This window comes from Musca domestica, unplaced genomic scaffold (assembly GCF_030504385.1).
Source record: "Musca domestica strain aabys unplaced genomic scaffold, Musca_domestica.polishedcontigs.V.1.1 17, whole genome shotgun sequence".
NCBI lineage: Eukaryota > Metazoa > Arthropoda > Insecta > Diptera > Muscidae > Musca > Musca domestica.
Window position 1 is genome coordinate 7136160 of NW_026712230.1, and position 11675 is coordinate 7147834.

The window sequence follows — 11675 nt, forward strand, 5'->3', positions numbered from 1 at the left end:
CGATAAATACTAAATGATACTAAATTTGGTACAATTTCGATTTGGGTGAACCGATATATATGGAATGCTGAAATTTGGAAATAATATTATGTTGTATTGTAGGACTGAGTTGGTTTTGGAAGTTCTTACTTATGTGTACTAAATGGTACTAAATATGCTACAATTTAAATTTTGGAGGAGTCGGTAGAGTTGGAATCCTGAAATTTGGAAATATTGGATTGTATGATACAAGTAGTTATGTAAATTTGTACTAAATGGTACTACATTTGGATTTGAGTGAACCAATAGAGCAGGTAGGATTGGGATATGGAGGTATTTTTGAAATTTGTACTTATATGTACTCAATTTGGTACAATTTGGATTTAGGTGAACTGATAGAGCTGATATCCTGAAATTTGTAAATGAGGTTACTGTTGAAGTGTAGAATTGGGTTATGGAGGTAGTTTTGGAAATTTGTACATAAGTGCGCGAAAGGCACTAAATGGTAATAAGTTTGGCATTGAGATCACTGTTAGTGCGAAGGTTTGAGATTTGGAAATGGTTTTGGAAATACGTACTAAAAACTACTAAACTGTACTATATTTGGTATTTGGGTAAGGAATTTCGTTAGAAATCTAAAAATAGAAATAGAAATTTTAAAGAATAGAAATTTTAACAATAACAAATCGGAGGATACATTTTAAATATTTCCATCAAGTTTATTTTGAAGGCATTGGCAACTCTAGCTATATCGGTGGCGTTGCTCATTTGCCTAATGACGATCTTAGACACAGATGACAAACAATGAAATTATTTGTGGCTATTCGAAGGTGCGTATTTTTCCACCTTTTGTAGAAGATGCAAATTACTGATGACAAGCAAATTTAATTAAATTAGCGGAACAGATCATCTTCCTGCACACACACGGCTTTTAAAGATAACAATAAAATCTTTGTATTAAATATTTAATTTTGGGAAAAACACACACAAATGTGTTCTCAGTAACGAAAATTCTAAAACCATTTCATTACCGATTTTTAGAACCTATGACGTCGATTATTCGCAATTCGAAAACCGTATACATCCATTAACCCTACAATAGTATGTGCGGAAAGATGGAAATGGATTCTGAGTCTGTCTGTTCTTTGCTGTTTCACGTTTTGACAGAACCTAGCTTAAGGGTATCATCGAATTTTGTCTATTATGAACTGCAAATATTAATCTGACTTAAATCGCCAAAAGCAATGAATACCGAAGGCCTATACGAAAACAACGTCGACCTGTATAGACAATCTTCTGCCCAAGAAGGTGGTCCCTTTTGCAAACTTCAAATACCAACTTAAAAAAAAATGCAAATCAAAATGTGTCTAAAGTCGTTTGGATATCGAAATCTTGCGCTTTTCTCAAATTATAAAAATTTTAACTCACATAAGAACTAAATCTGTTATTTTTTGTTAGAACATTTTCAAAATTTGCCCACGTTTTGCTATAGGCCCAAGATCAGGTTTTAACAGTTCGTACATATTGGCAACGAAATTAGATATAATATTGTATCAGGTTTTTTGTGAGTCAACTCTTACAAAAACATCGGTCAACGTTTTTATTTATCCTTCATTAAACATTTCCGCTCGATTGAAAACATTTTGGAGGTTTTAACTAGTAAGGAAAAGTTAAAAGTCGGGCTGGGCCGACTGTATGATACCCTACACCACTGTGTATATTTATTAGAACTCCCGTAAGAAAAGAATTTATTTAAAGTAGATCTTACCACCTATCAACATTTAGAGCAGTTATAGTTTGGTTTTAGAGTGAACTAATATATGGGAGGCATGTCCAATTCTGAAACGGTTTTCACTAAATTTGACGGAGACATTTTAATCTTTTATACCAAATAATTTTGCTATAGAGTGCATGATATCACTTTCGGAGGGGTTATATTAAAAACAAGTTAAAAAGCAGTAAGTTCGACCGGGCCGAACTTTGAATACCCTCCACCATTTGGAACGAATTTGGAAATTTTCAAAAAATAAAATCCGTTAAAAATTCTGTTAAAATCTTAAAAATACTGAATATAGCCGTTATATTGGTGTCTATACGACGTAGACCTACATAGGCTTTGTTTGTCATAAGCCATTACCATATTCAAACTCGAAACTTGATATGAACGGTGAGTAATTTCGCTAAAATCATCAAAATACCGTATATAGGGAGGTACCGTTATATCGGAGCTATACGAAGACCTGAACCTGCATAGACAATTTTCTGTCACAGGCTGTAGCTTCCATTATGAACTTTAAATACGACATCTCGAACAATTTCGGTGAGTATTGTACCTAAAATCGTCAAAATACCGAATATAGGGAGGTACTGATATATGGGGCCTATACGAAGACCTGGACCTGCATAGACAATTTTGTGTCACAGACTGTAGTTCCTATAACGAACTCTAAATACGTAATTTGAAACAATTCTGGTGAATAATGTCGCTAAAATCATCAAAATACCGAATATTGGGAGGTACCGCTATATGGGGGCTATACGAAGACGTGGACACCTTCACAGACAATTTTCTGTCATAGGCTGTAGTATCAATTTCGAAATTCAAATACCAAATTTAAAACAATTCCGGTGAATAATGTTACTAAAATCATCAAAATACCGAATATCGGGAGGTATCGTTATATGGGGGCTGTATGAAAACGTGGACCTATATGGCCCATTAACGAACTTAACCTGCCTACTGGCAAAATAAACATGCGTGCAAAATTTTAGCTCTCTATCTCAATTTGTTAGAAAGATAGCGTGATTACAACAGACAGACGGACATCGCTAAATCGACTTAGATTTTTACGATGATCAAGAATATATATACTTTGTTGGGTCTGACATGAGTATTTCGAGGTTATAAAAATATATATGCAGCCGAGTTCCACAAAACGGGAACGTACGTTCCGAAATTCACTTAATTTGGGCTAATATTAGCCATTACTATATCCAAGTCTTAGGAGCTATATCCAAATCTTAGCTGAGTTCGATAAAATTTGGCAAAGGCATTTCTGAGCTCTATAAGATATTTGGTACCAAATATCATTATTGTCGTATTCATATTACGAATGTGAAGGACTTAAACACCAAATCGGATGAAACATAAATATGGGAGCTATAGCTATATCTGAACCGATTTTCACCAAAATTGATGTGCTTGCTTCTATACTAAATTCGATCGGATGTGCCAAAATTTAGGTCATTTGGAATGATATTGGCCAATCTCAATAGGGTTCGTCCTTGGGCCAAAAAAATATTGTTTGGAAATTTTCATCTCAATCGGATAACAAATGCGACCTGCATTTTTTTTAGAAGAATACACGGACGGACTGACATGCATCAATCGACTCTGAAAGTGATTCTATGAAGATCCTCAAAAGTAACTATGGGTCTATCTCGCTTCCTTCTCCATGTTACAAACAAATGCACAAAGACATAATACCCTTACCACTATGTAGTGTAAGGTATAATAAAATGAACAGCAATTTAGTGCTGTTTTTTCTCATTAAGTACACAAACTCGAAAACCACATCGAAATCGGATCAGTTTTTTGTGTAGCCCCATATAATATTTATGTTTTACATTTAGCCCCCGCCTCATTTATGCATTTTGAAGGTTATTCCCGATTACAGATACTTTTAGTTATTCCTTTTTTATTTGCTATTTAGGCTTCATAATATGGGTCTATATTACGATATAATCCTCATCTTACGATACAACCCAATATAGTCCATTTTCAATATCAATCAGGCTGCATATAATATGAACCTTTGTGTGAATTCCAAAGCTCTAGATTAAATAATGCGGACTCTATCAACGCTTTGGTATTTTTTAGTGCCAACCAAAATACTCCAGACACAATTGTCCAACGAATTGGTATCCAGAGATTTTGGTGTCCATTGTGCGCTGGAAATGGTACGAGACACAAAAGATTTATTCACATTTAAATGCTGGAGTGCTCTAATGATAGCCACTTGTGGTTTTCCAGCCAAATATAAAGAAATCACACTATCACGCTTGAATTCCATCACGAATATTCTCAACAAAGTGCTTTTGTACGCATGGCTTGAAAATATCAGCAGTCTGAAGTTGGTTGCAGTTTTTTCATCTCACCCTGTATATGAGAGCTATAGCTATTTCTTAACCGATTTTCACACATACAAATTCACACAGACATAACAACCTGACCATAGTCTGGTGTAGGGTATAAACATTACAATACCACTTCTCATTTCATTCTATCGCAAAGTGCGAATTTTTAAATTTTTATTTCCGCACAACAATTATTTTATTTATTGATTGTTTTACTTCTGGGTTCTCCCTCTCCCTGATTGTATTTACTATCAATATTCCTTTTTACTAACAGCTTCATTTCACGATAGCCTTCACGCAATATTTGATTTTCCAAGTTATGAGGAATACAATTCTCCACCATTTAATGTTTTGCAAAGATAGCCCAATTTTGGTACATTTCCATTCGTACCCTAGAATTTGAGTAGCATCGACATCATGTGGGTTAAGAGTCTTGCCTTCTCATAATACTATTACTGTTGTTGTTGTGTTTGCTTTTGTTTATCGGCGAAATGAGGGAGTTGTTTTTATTGATATGTCCATCAACTGCCGGCCGCTCAAAATCGAAAACACCCAAACAGAAGATACAGTCAGCTCTCAGTACATGTGATTCGCATGAATGGAAAGTTTTTATATAACGTGAATTTATTGTATTTGGAAATTGAAGCAAACCGGTAATAACGGAGGTGTAACGGAATATGTGTTTGTTTATCTTCTTCTATTTTCGCCCGTGACCAAGTCCAATATAATGACAGACAGACATGGTCGGAATCGGATTATTACATGATGTTTTTCTAATTTTACCAACTTTTCACTAGACTTAATATTGCTTTGAATTTTGAGAAAATCGGAAAATAATTTCACATTTTATTAAAAATGGTTACATTCGGTGGGGGAGGTAATCTGACACATTCTTTGAAATATATGATTTTTATTTTAAAAATGTTTAACAATAGTTGGGATGAGTGATATCAAAAAAGGCGGATCTGAGACTGACAGAAACAATGGCAAGATCTAAGTTTGAGGAATATCGATGGGGTGGTAGGTTCAAGAAGAATTTTGTCGATTGTCTATTTTCATCCTGACCTAAGTGAGACACAAATGTTATATTCGAATATGATACGATTAAGACATAGATTGTGAATATACTATACTACCTTCCAGCCAAATAGCTGACTGAATGAGAATCAATTCGCAGACGAAACAGCTGAAGCTAGAATCTTGAAATTTTGCACGAGTGTCGATCTTTGTGCGAAGGCTTCTTATAGGTCTGGATTTTTGGAAATTGGTACACAAAATACTAAAAATGTAATACTTTGTTTTGAACAAACATAATTAGCTAGAATTCTGAAATATGGAGTGCAGGATAGATGTACCAAACGGTTTTTGGAAATTCGAACTTTAAAGTTACGAAATATTCTAAAATTGTACTAAACTTCTAAAATGACCTAATTTGGTATTATTTGAATGGATGGAGCTAAAAACATTTTGTGATTGGTGTGAAAATCAAAGTTGGAAAGTTAGTTTGATATATAAAGGTGGTTATGGAAATTTGTACTTAGTGTGCGAACTGTACTAAATGGTACTAATGGTTTACGGTGAACAGATGAAGCTGGAATTGTAAAAGTTCTTCATTGGAGTCCCTGTTGATGGTAGGTTTGTGATAAAGAGATGATTTTGGAAATGTGTACTGCAAGTCCATGAAAAGTACTAAATAGTTCTACATTTAGTACAATTTGATATTGGTTGAACAGATAATGCTCAAATCGGACATTTGGTATTTGGGTCGGTGTTCATGTATAGTCTGGATATATGGATGTGGTTTGGACATATGTTCTATAATTGTACGAAAAGTACTAACTGGTACTAAATTTGATCTTGTTTGAAGGGTTAGAAATAAAATCCTGAAATTTGATATTTAGATAATCGTTGGTATCCGTAGTTGAGATTTGGAGGTTGGTATGGAAATGTGTCATATATTTGTACGAAAAGTACTAAATGGTACTACATCTGGTATTGGATGAAGGGAGGTCCCTGTTGGTATCTGTAATTGAGATATGGTGGTGGCTTTGGACACATGTACTATAATTGTACGAAAAGTACTAAATAGTACTTAATTTAGTACTCAGTGAAGGAATAGAGCTAAAATACAGCAATTTTATAAATGTTGGTGTCTTTGATCAAGATTTCTTGTGGAAATGTGTACTATAATTGTTCGAAAAGTACTAAGTGGTACTAAATTTGGTATTGGGTGAAGGGATAGGACTGGGATCCTCAAATTTGATATTCAGATCACTGTTGGTATCTGGAATTAAGATCTGAAGGTGGTTTTGGAAATGTGCACTATAACTGTACGAAAAGTACTAGACAGGGCTAAGTTTTGTTATTGGATCAGGGGATAGAGGTGTCTAGGATTGAAATGTGGATCGGTTTTACAAATAAGAACTTAATTATACGAAAAGTACTAAATGTTGCTGTATTTGGTATTGAGTGAATGAATAGGGCTGGAATCCCGAAATGTAATATTGAGATCTCTGTTGGTATCTGGTATTGAGATCTGAGGATGGTTTTTGCAAATGCGTACTATAATTATTCGAAATGTACTAAATGGAACTAATTTTAGATGCCAATGGATGTCTAAGATGAATAGATATAGATTGTTTTGGATATGTGTTATTATTAAATTTGGTATTGGGTGAAGGGATAGACCTAAAATTCTGAAATTTAATTTTGAGGTCACTGTTAGTCTCTAGGGTTTAAAATAGTTTTGGACAGAAAAATTGGAAATGGACCCATTGTGCAATGGTTTTACTAATAACATCCTCGGTAAATTTCAAAATGAACAATTTTCAATACTAAGGTACATTTTTTTCTATTCCCCCCAAAATATATTGAGTATTCCAACTTATGCGTCTCGGACTGTATTCGACAAACAACCAATAATAAAAATAACGACAGCGTTAAACGCTGCGAAAATCGAAATTAATAACAGAAAAAATCTAATCTTACATTAATGATCACCGGCCAGCGATTGGCTGTGCGTTTGTCGTTACGCCAAAGACTTATTTAACTCGGTGATTTTGCTGTTGTTGTTATTTTTCCCTCCCGGTTACGTAGAACAGATTTCACCACAATCTTCTTTGGAAAAAAAAACACGAGACAAAACAAAACAAAAAATCAAAATACATCGTCAATATTTAACGTTTTAGCTTAAGCCGCTGAAAAGAGATTTTTATACGCTGCCCCCTTATTGATTCGGTTCATGGATGAAAGTCATCTGTAAACAAACCCAGCGGGGTAAACTTTTTTTCGTAACTTCGTATATATAGTGGCAGTTGGCGGTTGCAATAGCATCAGAATTTCAAACACCTCCAGAGTGTATAGTTCAATTTTTACGCAAACAAAAAAAACAAATTAGAAAGATGCGCTTCTTAGCTGTATTTGCCCTGTTCGTGGCCCTTGCTGCCGTTGCCATGGCTGTTCCAGTCGAAAACTCCGAAGAAGCCCAGCAACAGTCCTTGTACGATGTCGATGTTCAAGGTCATGAGAATACCGGTGAACGTGAAGCCCGCCAATTTGGCTATGGTGGATTTGGTGGTTACCGTGGCGGTTATGGCGGATTCGGTGGATACCGTGGCGGATATGGTGGCTACCGTGGTGGTTATGGCGGTTATGGTGGCTATGGCGGTTTCCGTGGTGGTTATGGCGGTTTCGGTGGTTATCGTGGTGGATTCTACGGTTAATACCAAAGAGAAGACAATTAATTTATTTACAACGAATTTTGAAATGCTATGCGACGATCTACAACGAGATTAAATATAATACTCCTCCAGAAAAGGAATTAAAAAAGGAAAAAAAAAGTTTTGTTTGATTTTTCATTTGAAACGCCTGTGAGACTTTGAGGTCTAATATTGCTTCAGAGAATCTGAAGCATTAGACCATTTTTGTATAATTTTTGGAACATAAAGGTTTGTCCTGCACATTCCACATAGACCCTTTGTGTGTTATGTATCCAAAGGAGTGCCAGAGAAGTCCTATATTCGCAATAGATATAGTGTGGCTGGAAGTTGAACCGTTTTTGAGAAGTTAAAAGAAACATCGGTGTAAGAGTTATAATTGATCAAACGTTTTACCGTTTTGTGGGGGAAATATGAAAAGGAGTGGGCCTTTATACCCCATTTTTACACTTTATCTATGCTTGGAGAAATCTACTTCATTCGGATATAATGAGAGTTATAATTTCTCAATATTTTTTAGCTATTCCAAATGTTATAAGAATAATGATTGTTCAAATATAAAATTAGGTAAGGGCTTGGCTCAGGCATAAAAATTAATTAAAAAGTTTAAATAATTCCGAATATCAGGTGCTACATTTATATGGGACTATACGAAAACGTGGACCTCTATATCCTGTTACTGCCATACCAAAACTTGGACCTATATAAACAGTTCCCTGAAATGATCATTCCGAAATATTGGGAATAAAAAATACCAATTTACAGCAAATTCGGGTTAAGATTGTCACTAAAGCAACCCAAACATCGAAAATCGGCCTGTTCAGTTATATGGGTTATACCAAAACGTGGACCTATATGACCCATTTTCAATACCAACAAGTACCAAACTTTAAAATACCTCCACCGAACTTTTAATACCTCCACCATTTTGAAGGATCTTGAAGAATCTAAAAAAACCCATATGGGGGCTATACGAAGACGTGAACCTGCATAAGTAATTTTTTGTCGTAGACTGTAGATACGATTCCGAATTTTAAATTCGACATTTAAATCAATTCCGTTGAATAATGTCGCTAATATCATAAATTTGAATGTAAAAAATATTAAGTACTCAGAAGTAACTCTTTGTGTGAATTTTCAGACGTGAACCTGCACAGCCAATTTTTTGTCTCTATAGAACCAGGTATGAATTGCAAATATGAAACAATTCCGGTGAATAATGTCGCTGAAATCAGCAAAAGACCGATATATACCTATTTATGGGGGCTATACGAAGACTTGGACCTACATAGACAATTTTCTGTCATATACTGTAGTACCTATTATGAAATTCAAACACGAAATATGAAACAATTTTGGTGAATAATGTCGCTAAAATCAACAAACTACCGAATATAGGGAGATACCGCTATATGGGGGCTATACAAAGACCAACTTTCTGTACAGGCTGTAGTATCCATTTCGAAATTCCGGTGAATGATGTCGCCAAAAGCATCAAAATATCGAATATAGGGAAATGCAGTTATATGGGAGCTATAACTGGACGTGAACCTATATAGCCCATTTTCAATACCAAAAGTCCTGCACGCACATTTGAGTAAAATGTTATCAATATACTTCATCTCGTTCGAAAGGAAGAGTGCTTTCTACGGACAAACGGACATAGCTATATATAAACTTTACAAGCGTTACAAGCGGAATGATAAATTTAAATAACCTTCATAATATGGTGGCCAGTATAAAAATGTTGACACAAACTTTGTCAAAAAACCTAAAACTAAATTTCAAAATGCTAGATCTAATATCACTGTACAAAAAAGAAAAAAACAATTACAGGAAAAATCAGACACGTGATCGGCGTTTTGAAAGTTTACATCGCATTGTAATCTATATGGTGGTAGTTCCCCCCCCCCCCCTTTTAAAATTTTTTGAAAGGTTCGGTTTTAGATTCCTTTAAACCCTCCGTTAAACCCTCAAACGAGTCACTATAGAATTTTCTGACCTTTTTTTCAAAATGTGGTTAAAAACTCTATCTAAACGGAATCGTGGCAAGTCAACGTATTTTACAAAATTACTTGTCATAAAATTCTACCATAGGTCACCAAAAATACATATATATTAAAAACTATTTTTGGGGTCTACAAAGCATAATTTCAGAAGGATAGACAAAATTATTTTTCATCAGATTTCATTATGAGTTACTAAAAAACAGAAATTGCTATTTCCATTACATATCAATAAAATATCTACATCAATGTTGTCAAAAAGCCGAAAATATTTTTTTGTTTTTGATAACTTTTCCTCGATTTGATGCATAAAAGTAACATAAAATTTAGTTTTGGTTTCAAAAATTATGTTCGAAATACTAATATTAGACGTTTCCCTACCAAATCAATTGAGCCACTAATTTTGGTATTGAAATGGGACTAGCCTCAGACTCTTTCAGATCTTAAAGACAATATCCTTCAAGAATGTGAGGACCTATCGCCGGAAGTTTTGATCAAAGTGATGGAAAAGGCCATAAAATGGGCTACAATGACAATAAACTGTAATGTCGGCTATTTACATGACATCATATTCTCGACTTGATGTAAAAAAAGTAAATGACCAAATAAAACAAATCCACAAGAAGAATAAAAGTTTTTCATTTTTTTTTTAATTACAGCCAAAAAACATCGGAAGCTTACTTTTGCGCCACCTTGTAAACTTTGAGGAAAGGACAAAAAAAGAATTTTGTGGCTCGTTGAAGGTCAAAATCCTTGACAAAATATAATATTGCAAGATTCCAAGGAATCTTAATCCGATAATTTCAAATAAATGCAATGGAAGGGGAACACGCCCTGTGTTTAGATTATTTTCAATTATTTTTTGTATTACAGTATACAGGATGAGATTAAACAACTTCAACCAACTTTATGTGGCGTTTCCACTGCACTTGATTCGCTCTCTATTCGTTGTTTGACCCTTAACTATGAAAAAACTACCTAATTCTTCACACAAAATTTCCTGAGCGAACACTCATATTTGTACGTTGTTCAAATCAAATCACTCTCAGAACAACGAAAAAATATGTCCCATCCCTAACAAATGAGAGCATTTATCGAAAAAATAAATTATGACATTTAAAAATTAAAAATAGAAAAATTTGATGAAATTTTAAACATTTTTGGGAAGACTGAAAATTATGAATGAAAACTACAATGTTGAATGGCTTATGTACATTCAAACGAAAGTAAATTTTGTTTTCTCTCTCATTCGAGGTACGCATTTTGTCCACGATTTAAAATTTCCACAGAAAACGCAAACAAAAGAGGCAACATTTTCAAAATGTTTCTATCGGCAGAAAAAATGTTTGACAAGTGTCTCTCCAGCAGAATTTAAAAATGGAAAAACACAAAAATGTTTTCAAAATGTCAACATTTACACAAAAAGTTGAAATCGTGAATGAAAATTGTAAAATTAATAATATAATAAATCTTTGGGAGGAAAACAATAATTTCTTCTATTCATATTGGTGAGAATTTCATGTATTTTCGTATAAATTCCCATTAAAATCAACAAACAAAATTTTTGAAAAAAGGAATTATTTTACTATGAATTACGAATCGTGCCGTATGAACGGGTTAATTCGTGTACTTAATTCTGAGAGCGAACAACGTTGTTCGGTTTCCAATGGAAACATGCTATTAGACTGGCGTCATTTCAAAGCCACTCGTCCGACAGCTCACTATGGGTAAAAAGCATGATTTTTTGGCATAAAGTCATTTTTTTTTGGTTTCATATTTTGAAATTTAACTGATTTCCTAAATGTATATACCCATATTAGAAAAAAAAATGTTTAAT

The 11675-nt window shown here is 34.1% G+C and overlaps 1 protein-coding gene across 1 annotated transcript; it reads left to right on the top strand.

Moving 5' to 3' along the window:
• Positions 1–7438: 7438 nt before the first annotated feature.
• Positions 7439–7920, top strand: LOC131801695 (nucleolin-like). The gene has a single exon (XM_059120622.1). It carries the CDS (start codon positions 7518–7520, stop codon positions 7836–7838), a length of 321 nt encoding a protein of 106 aa, XP_058976605.1. The 5' UTR covers positions 7439–7517; the 3' UTR covers positions 7839–7920.
• Positions 7921–11675: the final 3755 nt, after the last annotated feature.

Excerpts from the sequence above, each read along its gene's own strand:
- LOC131801695 (XM_059120622.1), top strand. The coding sequence starts at position 7,518 with ATGCGCTTCTTAGCTGTATTTGCCCTGTTCGTGGCCCTTGCTGCCGTT.